This window comes from Crocodylus siamensis, chromosome 13 (genome assembly GCF_052110815.1).
Source record: "Crocodylus siamensis isolate JL-2025a chromosome 13, ASM5211081v1, whole genome shotgun sequence".
In the NCBI taxonomy this organism is placed as follows: domain Eukaryota; kingdom Metazoa; phylum Chordata; order Crocodylia; family Crocodylidae; genus Crocodylus; species Crocodylus siamensis.
In genome coordinates this window covers 35,623,134-35,637,090 of record NC_143407.1, presented here as the reverse complement: position 1 = coordinate 35,637,090, position 13,957 = coordinate 35,623,134, and the positions used below count along the sequence as shown (strand labels likewise).

The 13,957-nt window shown below is 67.0% G+C and overlaps 2 protein-coding genes across 5 annotated transcripts in view; one reads left to right on the top strand and one right to left on the bottom strand.

Annotated features, from left to right (window-relative positions):
* Positions 1-13,957, bottom strand: part of LOC149854268 (uncharacterized) — a 42,480-nt gene that overhangs the window by 3,680 nt on the left and 24,843 nt on the right. The gene's annotated exons all lie outside the window — the stretch shown is intronic.
* The window catches only part of DOC2B (double C2 domain beta), a 57,364-nt gene that overhangs the window by 30,140 nt on the left and 13,267 nt on the right, over positions 1-13,957 (top strand). The window contains exon 4 of the mRNA XM_090025506.1: positions 453-562. Within this exon, the coding sequence (XP_089881632.1) occupies positions 453-562 (110 nt within the window). The remainder of the gene's footprint in view (positions 1-452; positions 563-13,957) is intronic.

The following is a 13,957-nucleotide window of genomic DNA, read 5'->3' as shown; positions in this document are numbered from 1 at the left end:
CTGCCTCAGTAGGAGGGCTGCAGGCTCGTGCTCGGCATTGTGCTAGGGCTGTTCGTGTCCCTGGGCACTGCACTGCTCAGTGTTAAGAGGCTGTGGTGAGAGCCAGGGGATGCTGAGCGCTGCCAAGGCTAATGAAACGTGTGTCGGGGAAACGATAGTGAGAGCCAGGCCTGCGAGCAGCCAGCCCGCACAGCCCCCTGTGGGGCTGAACCCGAGTTGATTTTTTTTTCTTTTCTCTCCCCTGCCGTATGAGTCCCTGAGCCCAAAGTCCCCGTGCTCTGTTGCTCTCAGCCAAGGTGCCCAGTTTGTATGGGTGGGGCAGCACCTCCCGGGTGCCAGGGCCTTGGGGAAGCTCATTTCTTGGGCTCTTTCCTTTCTCAAGTGTTTGCACATCGGTCACGACTGCTCCCCGCTGCAGCTGCAGTAACCGGGGGTGTGATTTGTTCTTCCAGGCCAACAAGCTGAGAACGAAAACTTTGCGAAACACCCTGAACCCCACCTGGAACGAGACCCTCACCTACTACGGGATCACAGATGAGGACATGATCCGCAAGACGCTCCGGTAGGTGTCTCGGCGGATCTGGGTGTGGGCTGGGGAAGACTTCCTGCCTCCTCGTTTGGAGAAAAATTCTCCCACTTGCTTCCCCCTCTGGGGGAGGGAGAAGGATGTATGTGGTCACCACGGTGCAGGGGTCTGAATTCTGGCCCAGAATTCAGATGACCACGTGGGCCTCTCACGTGCATCACAGCAGCCCCTCTGCCTGGCATGCTGCGGGCACGTGCAGAGCTCCTGCTCTCAGGCCGATCAGAGGGAGTTACGATGTAGCTGGGCCCATCGCTTGCATGCCCTGACGGGGGGCATCTCTCGCACCCTTCGCAGCAGATACTCGGTGCTGAGACTGAAGCGCGGGTGAGGAGTCCTGCACTCCTCGCTCAGCGCCCTGGGCTCTGACGTGCCAGGGGAAGGGCCTTGGGGGTTTACCCTTTTTGTTTCCAAACCTGGTCACTGTACCATAGTCAGCTGCTCACTTGGTTTGTTCATGGCATGGGGGTGCACTTTGGGGCCTGGTTCCTGTTGTGTTGGGGGTGGGTGCTGCGTGCATTTTCCAATTGCCACAAAGCTAAATGGTGCCAAGTTTTCTCAGCCTGGTTTAACCCATCCAAGCAACATGGAAGCCAGTCTCTTGGGAGCAAAGTCCTGTTCCGCTAGTGCACTTGGGGGTGGGAAGCCGGCCCTGTGCCGCTGGCAGCACGGCAGTGGGTCGGTCGGTGCCATTCATCCTTGCACAGTGTGTCAGAAACACTGCCTTTCAGACAGGGCCTAACACTGAGGTCTGTAGCAAAGCAAAGGTTTGGGCAGCATCCGGTTTGGGGTAGCAGCCATCCTCCCCACAAAGTCCAGCGCTTCTGCTGGCCGGGGCACCAGCCTTGGTTAAACTGGAATCCACGTGTAAGCCCTGAGTCAAGGCCTGTGGAAATAAAAGGAAAGCATCCCAACGACTTTTAGCACCGGCCCTTGCAAAGGCTGCTGTGTTCTGTCCTTATGTCGTCTGCAAATCTCCTTGCTCCAGTGCCCTGCGGTGGAGGTCAGGTAAGAGGCTGTGAAAGAACGAAGGGGTTTGCCCGTAGCTTTAAGCCATCCGAGCTTTGCGGCTGCAAGGCTAGGAGCTGTGCCTTGCAGGGCCCAGAGCTACAGGAAGTGCTGAGACCAGGATGCTGCGGCACAGCGGAGCTGGCAAGGGCAGGTGGACCCAGAGCCACCTCTGTCAGAGCGCCGAGCGCGGGGATAGCGGTCTCCAGAGACGAGCCCTTCCCACGGGAATATCAGTGCTGCTGACAGTGCTGCCAGCGCATCAGGCTGCAAGCCCGGGTTTCCTTAGTATTATTTTCATTCTCCTCTGTGCCTTTGAAGTTTTCAGCTACCTCAAGCGTGGAAATTGGTTTATAGAGAATCGCTTGGCTGGACTGTTGTGTTGAAATGCGCCAGGGAGTAGGAGTGTTTGGCCTCGGCCCTCACCTCCCCGTTAGCTCGCGTAATTGTTTCCTGCTGCGAAAACGGTTTCCACTTGATCCTTATGAGGATGGAGCCGTGGGCTCCCAGCAGCAGAAGGGTGCGGTGGAGAACGGGGCCCTGTGTTTGCTGGACTCGCGTTTCATGTCTTCATTCTCCCGTGGTGGAACTGTAATTCCTGGCACAAGCCTGCTGCGGGATTGTCCGTGGCGGCTGCTGGGGCATCTCTCGGGGCAGCGGTGCCGTGTCCCTGGCCCCGCTCGCTGCCCCAGCACAGACAGTGACGAGTGGTCACCAGCTGGTAGGGCGGCTGCGTCTCGCTCCTGCCGAAGACGTGAGAGGGAGGGAGAAGCATCAGACTTTGCCTGTGGAGGGGAGCGCTGAAAGGCAAGTTCTTTGCCTCCAGTTTTATGCTCCATTTCCTGGGACTTGCTCCCATCAAACAGCCATTAAAGCGTCAGTGAAACAAGGCAGGAGTCCCTTGCGCAGGTCGCATGCAGAGCACTTGGATCCTGACCAGCGAAGGCTGTCTGGTCCTCCCTCTCCCCTGGGCTATTTTCTTGGTGCTGTGGTATCAGGAAGGGCAGAGCCTCTTGCCATGGCTCATCCTGCATGCCCAGAAACCTGTGGACCTCACTGCCGCAGGGGGCAGAGCTGGGCCATGTCACTGCCTCTCGTGGCCCTGCACTGGGTCGGAGGGAACTCCCTTCGTAACCCCCAGCCAATGGACCTCCAGCCCAAGTGGCACCGGCAGGCTGCCCACCGTCGTGCCCTGATCGCTCCAGCTCAGCGCCTCGCCACGCGCCTCCAGGGGCCTCTCGGCTCGGCCCCGGCAGGCGTCGGCTGGCGGACTGGCATATGGCGCACGGTGGAAGGGGGAACTCGCATCCTCCCGCGTCACTATGGCAACCGGAGCTGCACCGATAACCTGGAAGCTGGCGCCTGTTGCGTGGCTCCGGCGGGCTCGGAGCCTTGGGAGGCCCGGAGAGCTGGCGCAGCGAAGCTTTGCTTGGGGGCTGGGAAGTGGCACGGGGGAGAGGGACTTTGGGACAGAGGCAGTGCTGGGCCTGGGCTGAGCAGGGCTTTGTCCTTCGCTGGCCGGACCCAGCCCCTAGCCCTCTCCCCTGCGCCCATCACGGGGTCCGCCAGTTCCTGTGGTATTGGGCTGCAGGCGAGACTGATGTCAGCTCTCACAAATTTGCCACAAGGTGGAAAACGGTGTGTATTTTTTCTTTAATTCATTGCCCACACGTTCTAGCTTTCCCTTGGGGCAGTCGCCCTTGCATCCGGCGCCTCCCGGGGTCTCAGTTCCCTCCTCCAACCTATCGTTCCCCGCTCACCCGAGAGGGGAAGCAGGAATCTCCAGAGGCCTGGACTCTGCTTTGGACCCCACCACTTGCTGCCTGCACCGTCTTAGCCAAGTTGCTCGTCTGCCTCGGAGAGCTGTGGGGAAGGGCTGTGCAGCACCGAGCGCAGGGAGACTCGGAGCCCAGTCGGGGCCTCTGGTGCCATGCGCAGGTGAGGGAACACCGTGGCGTGCCAGCTGCTACGGCTGCGGACACACTCCCACATGAACCGTCCTGATCGTGAGGTAGCAGCAGGCAGCAGGGAGGTGGCGCTGGCCAGCGGTTTCCCTCCTGCCTGGGAAAAGCCAGGGGCTCTGGGTTGCTCGCTGTCTGGGTTGCTCACAATACCCACCGTGGTGGGGAGGAGGGAGCACCGCCTGCGTCCCTGGCGCTGAACTCACGGCGCACCCAGGAAACTCATCTGGGCGCCTGTTTACTGCAAAATCCACCAGCAAAATCCTGAGCAGTGAGAGATGGGGGCCAGGAGCCTCCGCTCTGCACGGTCCGTCTCGGCGTTTGGGGCCTGAAGGGCTGGTGCCGAAGCCCCGGGGAAGAGAGGGCTGTGTTACTCGTCTCAGGATTTCCCCCCGTGAGCAGAGAGCAGCAGGAGGCAGCGTGAGGGCAAGGAACTGGCTCTTGGCCCTCTCGGTGGGTCACCCCGGAGTTGCCTCTTCTGCTCTGGCACGTGAGCAGCGACTCCCCGGTGGAGGGCTTACGGCCTGCAGGCTGGGGCGGGGGGGTTATACAGCCCTGGGCACCTCCTGGAGCAGCAGAATCCCTTGGGGCGAGGGTGGGGGCCCAGACCGGGCTTCTTCCCGTTCATGGTGCAAATGAGCTTGGTTCTCGGCCAAGGAGGCGGCAGTCAGTGGTCACTGCAGCTGCACGGCCCTGGGGCCCCTGCACCCGTGCAGCACTTCTCACACCTGCAAGGCAGCCCCGGGCCCCAGACTACTCTGCAATCTGCACCTGCCGTCCCCAGTCCTGAGCAGGGGGTTGCGTCTGCCGGGCGCCTCGCTCCACCACTGCAGCCCCAGCTGCCCGTGCCGTGCCGTCTGCTCTTCCACTTCCCAGGCTGCCGCGGAGCAGAGCTGACCCGCTTCCATGTGGCACTTGTGTGGAGAGGGACAAGCGTCTGCCAGGATTTGGCCCGCAGCAAAGGCTGGGCTCTGGACCCAGAAGGAAGTGGCCCAGGGAAGACACCCTCAAAGTGCAGTCACTGCCCACGCTCCCTGTCTCCCTTTGCAAGGGGATGGTGTGGGACGGGGAGCCGCACCCCTGGGGAGTGCCTGAATCTGAAGCAGCCGTGACCTCTGGTTTAGGAGCGGGAGCACGAGATGCTCAGACACCAGCCTGCAGCCCGGAGGCGCAAGCAGCAGAGCACGGATGGCATCGGTGTTCAGCATCTTCCTGGTGGCAGCAGGCCTCTCCACCGCTGTAACAAGTCCTGCACTGAAGGATGGCTTCTCTGAAGTAATCGTTGCGGGTCCCGGAGATTAGCCCTGCTGCAAACTCATTTCCTAACAAAGCCTGTGGACTGCTCCTGCCGCAGCTTGGCTTTTGAAGGAATTAATTGAAAACGCCCCAAGGCTTTGGGGTGGCTGTTGCGTGTGCCCGGGGCGGGGGCAGGCTCCAGCATTTCCGCCTTGGCTCTGCAGAGCTGCCACTGAAGAGTCAGCGCGTCTTCAACAAGCCGCTCAGAGGTTGTGAATCATGAAGTTTAATTTAAACGCCTGCCCTTCAATTTCTCTGTGCTGGTGTCAGGGGGCGTGCGGGAGAAGGTCTCTTGGTGAAGTATGTGTTATCAGAGACTTCAGAAACACTCACAGCAGATCTGCCCCGCACTCCCCCATCCAGCCTCAGGAAGCATTTGGGAGATGTTTTAGCTAGCAGCAGTGGCGGCTGGCATCTTCCTGAATGCTGTGATGCAGCTGAGACACAAGACTCGTCTGCTTTCATTTCCAGTGTCTTAGAAACAGCAGACACCAATATTTTCATGCTGGCAACGGTCACCTTATGTGTTGAGAGACAATGGCACAGGACGCTCTTGTGCCTAGAGGCTAAAATGAGATACGTTCACACTGGACTGGGTGCGGGCTTTTAATCTCAGGCTGATGAATCAATCGCTTGACCACACTCCTGAGGCCTGGGCCAGAGCCTCCATCTTTAAAGCGTGGTCAGAAGATATGCTCCTCTCCAGCTGCAAGCTTGCGGCACGAGTCCCTCAGCAGGGCTCCCAAGCTGCACAAGGCAGGAGGCCAGACCGCGTGTCCACAAATGGTCCTTTCTGGCCTTAAAACCTAGCAGCTGCTTTCTTCTTCGCCCTAAGGCTGCTGTATACCACTTCAGCACTGTGAGGGAGCCGTAGAGAGAACATGGATTCATGCCTGGCGTCAGGCTCCTGCTTGGTCTCCAGTGCCCTTGGGCCCTTGGATTGTAGCCCCCTTTGCAAAGCAGCCGGTGATGGGCAGTGGTGGGGAGGGCATTAACGGTGGTTTCCTGGTGCAGACTCTGCAAACCGGGGCTCTTAGCATCACACCGCCTGCTTGCAGACAGCGAGTGGCACAGGCCCACCAACCAGATCTGCAGCCAGAGGGGACACCCCCCAGGCCAGGGCCCGTGGCCCTCGGGAAGGAGGCGTGGGTTCGACAGCAAGGGAGCTGCCTGCATGTAGAGTCCTCAAGGGGAGAAGGCCAGGCGGTTTGTGCCCTCAGGGAAGTCACCCCGGTCAGTCCCTACTGCCGCCCCTCCTTCGGCTGCTTGGGGACGCCTCCTCCAGGACGGTGCCTTGAACCGGCTGCCCTAAGACGACAAAGTCACCTCTTTTGTTGCGAGCTCTGTCTTAACTGTGCTTCTAGGGCAGCTTTCAGCCCCAAGGCCTGGAAGTGCACACACACTTAGTTCTGTGCAGTGGGGTAAGTCCCGTTGCAGTCAGTGAGCCATCGCATGGACGTTGGCCTGGGCAGGATCGGGACTAGCAGGCTTTAGAGACAGGATACCCGGGGCACCCTGGGACCGTCCCCTGCCTTAAAGTGCAGCCCCTCAGGGTGCCTGCAGCGGTGCTGGCTGACCTGGAGGCCCGGCCAGGAAAAAGGATGCCCTGTCCCTTTGACACTGCCGCTTACCTAGATCAGCAAGAGCACAACCGCCTAAATGAAATAATGCACACGATCCACAATAAATAGATGCAATGCATAAACATGGAGCTGCCTGATATCGGACAGAATTATTCCTCCGCAGTGCCTGTCGAGGAAGCAATGCATTATTCATTTCACACTCAGCCAGCCACAGAGCGGTCCCACTAGCGCCAGAAGTTCTCTGCTTGATCATGTCTTCAACAAATAGTCTCACGCAGCCGGCGGGGGTTCACAACAGGGCCTGTCCCGCGCTTACGAGGACTGCAGAGTGGGCTGCATTTCACTTCCCAGGGAACTTTTCAGCCATCAACGGGGCAGCTCCTCGGCTATTGTCAGCAGTGGAGTGGTTGTAATTACGCCCACCTATTAGAGCGGTTGTAATTACGCCAACAGCTAGAGCCCTTTCCATCCGGAGATCTCGGCGCGCGACGCAGAGCTCGGGTGGTTCATCCCCGTGTGTTGGAGCAGGGCCATGGCTGGGTCCTCCTCCACTTTGATTCCAGATGTTCTGCTTCCTTAGACGGCTGGACACGGCGTGTGTGCATGCGTGCTTGCTGGCGTTGCCAGGGGGACAGCGTGGCACCACGCAGGAAGGGGGTGGTGCCCACACAACACACTCGTGGTGAGGCTGTCGGGCCTGGCAGAGGTGGGCCTTCCGCACGTGGCCATGTGTGGCCATGGGCCGGCACAGGGACCGGCCCGGGAGCTGTGGGCAGCCCCTGGGTGGGGAGCAGCAGTCCCCTGGGCTCAGAGCCCCCCCACAGCAAGAGCAAGGCAGCAAACAAAGGCAGCCTCCTGGCCTCCCACCCAGTGTCTCCGGAGGGGAGCACAGGCAGCTGGAGCCAGTCCTTGGCCACAAGGCCGCCTTCCAGGGGCTGCCCTTGCAGTGGAGCCAGTGGTGTCCACGGGGAAAGAGTGAAGGGGCCCAGAAGTGAGGGGCTGCTGGAGCCGGGGCCTGTGGTGCTCAGCGCTGGGCGCTCAGTGCGGGTGCTGAGTCCTGGTCCGGGCCTCCCCTGTCCTGCAGGGAGGCTCCTTCCCTTTCCAGTGGAGGGGCCTGGGCCCCCGCCGCGAGTCCCTGGGCCCGCTGTGCTGGGCTGCCTGGAGGCCGGGGGCGCGGCGGGAGCCGAGGACTGGGTACCTGGGCTTCCTCCTACTTTGAACGTCAGGGTTTCTCCTGTTTTCTGCTGCTGGGACCAGACCCGAGCCAGAGGAAAACACCGGGGCGGCTCCAAGTGCGATGCCCGAGGGCTCGGCTCGCACTAGCCCTGCTGCCCGCTGCCGCCCGGCGCCGGCTTGCCCGGCCCGGCCCGGCCGCGGCAGCACCAGGGCCCGGGGCATCGGCCCCCCCGGCGCCGCCCCTGCTCCCCGGGCCGGCCGCGCTGGGGCGGGGGGAGGGGCCGCCCGGGCCCGGCTCCGCCCAGCGCTTCCGCCGCCAATCCGGGCTCGTCCCGGCGCGGGGCCGCGTGCCCCCGGGGGCTGCCCCGCCTCAGCCCGGCCCCCCGCCCCGGCAGCACCCCCGGAGCCGGCGGCTCTGCAGGCCCCGCCCGGCAGGGAGGGCCCGGCCCCCGGCGGCAGTGCCGGCTCTCGGGGCTCCTCGGGGCGGGGCGCGCCCGGCCGGGGTGGCGGGGTGCAGGGGGCTGCCCCCAGCCCCGGGGGGGGGCACCGGCCGGAGCGGAGGTCCCACAGCGGCCCCCGCCCGCCCCCCCCGCCACGAGCGCGCGGGGCGGTGAGCGGCCTCGGGGGGGGGGCTGCTCTGAGCGTGGCCGGTGCCCGCCCGGCTCGTGGCCTTCGCCCGTGGGCACCTCGGGCCGCGCCGGACCCGGGGGGCGCTCGGGCAGGCGGCTGCCCCGGGCCCACGCCGCGCGCGGCAGGGCCACTGCTGCCCGCGAGCCGGGGTCTCCCCCACAGCGGGGCCGGAGCCCCCGAGCCCCCTTCTCTGCCCCCCTTGGCCGGGCTCGCGGGACCCCGCGGCAGCCCCTGCCGGGCAGCCGGGCCAGACCGGTCCCCACGGGCCGGGGGACGTGGCGCACGGCCTCGCCTTGTCCCCGCCGCTCCCGTGCCTGCAAACAACGTCCGACGTCTCCGGACGGGAGCGCGAACGAGCAAGTCCTCCCGGGCACGGCCGCCACGCCGGCCCTCGGCCCGCAGCGGCTGGGCAAAGCCAGAGCGAAAGCCGGGCCCGGAGGCCGCTGGCCCTGCGCAGCGCCAAACCCACGGGCCCTGCCTGACCACAAGGGGCCTAGGCCACGAGCCAGGCCGGGCCACCGCCGTCCCGGGGCTCCCCTTGCCGTGGGGCCAGCGCGTGCCTAGGCCCAGAGGCGAAAAGAAAGCCCAGGCAGGGCCTGTGGAGCATGGTGCTGGGCCCCTGGGTGTGGGTGCTGAGGGCCTGGGTTCAAGTCCTGGCCTCTCCCTGTTTTGCAGGGAGGCGCCCTCCTCTTTCTGCAGCGGGGCCTGGCCGCTGCGCCTCAAGGGGCCCACGGCCGGAGCAGCTCTCGGCCTTCCCTGGTGCTCCAGCGGTAAGGGTGCTGCCCTAGGTGGCGAAGGTGGTGGGTTCTATCCCTGCCCTGGCTGGAGCCCTCAGTGGGTGCCTGTGACTAGGTGCACACAAGGAGGTTTTGGGGGGAGGCCCTGAGAGTGCAGGGGGTATTTTTTTTGCACTTTGAAGCCCAGGTTTTCCTGGTGCGCCACAAAACCAAGGCCAAAAAACCCCAGCTAGCCGCCGGGTGGTTCAGGACAGATCCAAGTGGGCTACAACCTCAAGTCCCCTCCGACTTGCAACTGCCATCACCCCTGAGCTCCAGCTAGAAGGCAAGCGCCGGAGGGGGAAACGGTTGCGTAGTAGATGGCGTCCAGGGGCCTCAAGCCGATCAGGGACTTGAACCCGCAGCCCCTGCCACCGGCGGCAGTGCCCCGAACCACCCAGCCGTAAAGGGCCAGCATATCACCGCCCCTTCCCGCGCCCCTCTTGACTTGCCTTGCCCGCCGCCCTGCAGGCAAACAGTCACAGGGGCCTGCCCCGCCACTTAAAAGCAAAGTGCTGCTGGCACCAGGACTTCAACCCACAGCCCCAGGGCAGCGCCCCACCACCACCCTGCCCCACCTGCCCCAGCCCCCTGGGCCCCTTGCCCTGCTGCCTCCCCCCTAGCTAGGCCCACCACACAGGCACCCCAGGGCCCAGGGGCAGCGGCCCCCCCCCCCCGTGTGGCCCCGCCAGGCACGGCCTTGACACACCCCGGGGCAGCTGCTGGGGTGGGCTCCCCTACCGGGGGGGCGGCTCCCCCCGCCTCGCGGCGCAGCAAGGGGGGCTCCCAGGCCAGGGGCCGTCCCCGCACACTCCCCGCCCCGACACAGCGGCCGGGCCGCGAGGCCCCGCGCTCCGTCCCGCCCGCACCAGGGTTTGCCTCCTCCGCACTCCGGACCCCCGCCCCGGGCCCGCCGCCCCCGGCTCCTCGCCCCCCCGCAGCCAGCCCGAGCGCGCGTGCGCAAAGCCAGGCTCCGGGCACGGCCCCGCGCAGCGCAGCCCCGGGGCAGGACGCGCCGCTCAGCGCCGGAACGAGCTCCGGGCCCCGCGGGGAGGCGGCTCCTCCGGCCCCCCGCGCTCCTCCGGCCCGAGCTGCACCTCCCCCGCCAATCACGGCCCAGCCGGAGCGTGCGCAGTACAGCCCACCCCGCCCCGCGCTTGAACCCGGGCTCCAGTCCGTGCTCAGGAGGCCCCGCCCGAGCGGCCTTGATTGACGGGCGCGGCGGCCCCGGGGCTGCACTCGGCGCCTGCGAGGAGCCGCCTCTCGCGGGGCCGGGCTCGTCCGGCGCGTCCTCCCCGGGGCCGGGCGGCTCGTGCCGAGCGCAGGGCCCCCCCGCCGATGGCCCCTGCCCGTGGGGGGGGGCGTGTCCCCTGAGCCCGGCTCTGCGCACGCGCGCTCGGGCTGGCTGCGGGGGGACGAGGAGCGGGTCCGGGGCGGGGGGGTCCGGAGTGCGGAGGAGGCAAACCCTGGTGCGGGCGGGACGGAGCGCGGAACCTCGCGGCCCGGCCGCTGTGTCGGGGCGGGGAGTGTGCGGCGGCGGCCCCTGGCCTGGGAGCCCCCCTTGCTGCACCGCCAGGCGGGGGGAGCCGCCCCCCCCCCGGTAGGGGAGCCCACCCCAGCAGCTGTCCCGGGGTGTGTCAAGGCCGTGCCTGGTGGGGCCACACGGGGGGGGCAGCTCCCCAGCCTGTGCTGCTGCCCCTGGGCCCTGTGGGGGGCGATGGCCCTGGGGCTCCCAAGTGGTGGGCCCAGCGCAGGGGGGAGGCAGCAGGGCAAGGGGTCCGGGAGGCTGGGGCAGGTGGTGCAGGGTGGTGGGGTGCTGCCCTGGGGCTGTGGGTTGAAGTCCCGGTGCCAGCAGCACTTTGCTTTTAAGCAGCGGGGCAGGCCGTGACTGTTTGCCTGCAGGGCGGCGGGCGAGGCAAGTCAAGAGGGGCGCGGGAAGGGGTGGTGACATGCTGGCCCTTTACGGCTGGGTGGTTCGGGGCACTGCCGCAGGGGCTGCGGGTTCAAGTCGCTGATTGGCTTGAGTCCCCTGGCTGCCATCTACTACGCAACCGTTTCCCCCTCCGGCGCTTGCCTTCTAGCTGGAGCTCAGGGGTGATGGCAGTTGCAAGTTGGAGGGGACTTGAGGTTGTAGCCCACTTGGATCTGTCCTGAACCACCCGGCGGCTAGCCGGGGTTTTTTGGCCTTGGGTTTGTGGCGCACCAGGAAAACCTGGGCTTCAAAGTGCAAAAAAAAGAAACCCCCTGCACTCTCAGGGCCTCCCCCCAAAGCCTCCTTGTGTGCACCTAGTCACAGGCACCCACTGAGGGCTCCAGCCAGGGCAGGGATAGAACCCACCACCTTTGCCACCTAGGGCAGCACCCTTACCGCTGGAGCACCAGGGAAGGCCAAGAGCTGCTCCGGCCGTGGGCCCCTTGAGGCGCAGCGGCCAGGCCCCGCTGCAGAAAGAGGAGGGCGCCTCCCTGCAAAACAGGGAGAGGCCAGGACTTGAACCCAGGCCCTCAGCACCCGCACCCAGGGGCCCAGCACCGCGCTCCACAGGCCCTGGCTGGGCTCCTGCCTCACTTCTGGGCCCCTCGACTCTGCCCCGTGCACGCGCTGGCCCCACGGCAAGGGGAGCCCCGGGACGGCGGTGGCCCGGCCTGGCTCGTGGCCTAGGCCCCGCGCGGTCAGGCAGGGCCCGCGGGTTTGGCGCTGCGCAGGGCCAGCGGCCTCCAGGCCCGGCTTTCGCTCTGGCTTTGCCCAGCCGCTGCGGGCCGAGGGCCAGCGTGGCGGCCGTGCCCGGGAGGACTTGCTCGTTCGCGCTCTAGTCTGGAGACGTCGGACGTTGTTTGCGGGCACGGGAGCGGCGGGGACAAGGCGAGGCCGTGCGCCACGTCCCCCGGCCCGTGGGGACCGGTCTGACCCGGCTGCCCGGCAGGGGCTGCCGCGGGGTCCCGCTCCCCCGCGAGCCCGGCCGAGGGGGGCAGAGAAGGGGGCTCGGGGGCTCCGGCCCCGCTGTGGGGGAGACCCCGGCTCGCGGGCAGCAGTGGCCCTGCCGCGCGCGGCGTGGGCCCGGGGCAGCCGCCTGCCCGAGTGCCCCCCGGGCCCGGCGCGGCCCGAGGTGCCCACGGGCGAAGGGCCACGAGCCGGGCGGGCACCGGCCACGCTCAGAGCAGCCCCCCCCCGCTGCCCGGGGGCCCCACGCCGCGCCCGGGAGGCCGCTCACCGCCCCGCGCGGTCGTGGCGGGGGGGGGCCGCTGTGGGACCTGCGCCCCGCGCTGGGGCAGAGCCTTGCTCCGGCCGGGGCCCCCCCCGGCGCTGGGGGCAGCCCCCTGCACCCCGCCACCCCGGCCGGGCGCGCCCCGCCCCGAGGAGCCCCGAGCGCCGGCACTGCCGCCGGGGGCCGGGGCCTGCAGAGCCGCCGGCTCCGGGGGTGCTGCCGGGGCGGGGGGCCGGGCTGAGCCGGGGCAGCCCCCGGGGGCACGCGGCCCCGCGCCGGGACGAGCTCCGGGCCCCGGGGGGCGGCTGCTCGGGCCCGGCCGCCCCCGCGGGGGGTCCCGCCGCCCGTCACGGCCGCGCCGCGCGCGGGAGCCCGGACTGGCGGCGGAAGCGCTGGGCGGAGCCGGGCCCGGGCGGCCCCAGCGCGGCCGGCCCGGGGCGCACACAGGCCGGGCGGGCCGGGCCGGGCCGGGGCGGGCCGGGGCGGTGAGCCGGGCGCTGGGCGGCGGGCGAGGCCAGGCCCAGGACGTGGGCACGCCCGCGTGAGCGCGTGCACTTCGCTTCCTCCCCAGTCCAGCCGGCTGGCGGGTGCAGCCCAGCGCGCTGCGTCGGCCCGTGCAGACGTGACTGCCCGCGCAGCACCAAGCTGACAGCGCTGGGCAGGGCTCAGGGCGAGCCCCAGGCACTCGGGGCTCCCGGCGGCAGTGCGGCCAGCCCGGGGCAGGGCGCTGGAAAGCGGAGGCTCAGGCCCATGCAGCAGCGGGCAGTGCCCGGCTGCTCTGGGAGCACACCGGGCCCCACACTCCCCGCAGCCCTGCGGGCTGCGCAGGCGCGTGGCACCCCCAGCCCCTCCACCCTGTCTGTGTACATGGCCCCAAGGCCAGCATGGGGTGCAGAGCCAGCCTGGAGCGGTGCGGGCTCAGCTCTGGGCCCCGTGCCCTTGCTCCCCGCCCGGGGGTGCAGCCGCCCCACGGGTGCCACAGGCCTGGGGGTGCCCACCCCGGGCCCAGCCCAGGGATGTTCCAGGCGACTGCAGCCCGGGCCTCACACCAACAGGCAGGTTAAACCAGCGAGGGGGTCCCGGCAGCCTGGTTTGCAGAGGCGCTGGGTGCTCCTCGCTCCCACAGATATCCAGTCAGCACCTCTGCAAACCTGGTGAGTGGGCCTTGGAAATAAATGTGACCAGAACCAACCCCAGGAGCCAACCCTGCCCTGGGCAAACCAAGTGAAGTCACTCCAGGTTGACCCTGCTGTACCCAAAAGCAGAACTGGCCCCTGAACCCCTCTTAGCTTCCTTCCCTGAGTTACAGGAAGCTGGAAGTAGAAATGGGCTTGCCCCAAACCCTGGGGAAGTCTGGACTCCTGTGTGAAGCTTGAGCCTGGCAAAATAAAAAATAATCCTGGGGGAAACAGCGGTTGCTGTCCCCCCAGACAGCTGGGGAGTGGGAGAGCCGCAGGATTTAGCTGTGCACAATGGCTTCAGTCGGGGAGCTCCGCCAGGGCCAGGGCCAGGGCCAGGGCTGTGAGGGTGATGGTCCCTCTTCCCTGCACAAGGGATGTTGCAGAAGGGAAGGCAACCCACTGCTTCAACTCCTCCAGCCTCAGATGAGGCCTAGTTCAAGTTCCCAGGGAAAGGGGATCCTTCTCCCGTCCCAGCTCAAAGGCCCCCCTTGGCCCCGGAGCCTGTCTGCGCAGCCCTCTTCTCCCCACCGTGCTCCCCACACCTGGGACCTCCCCACCAG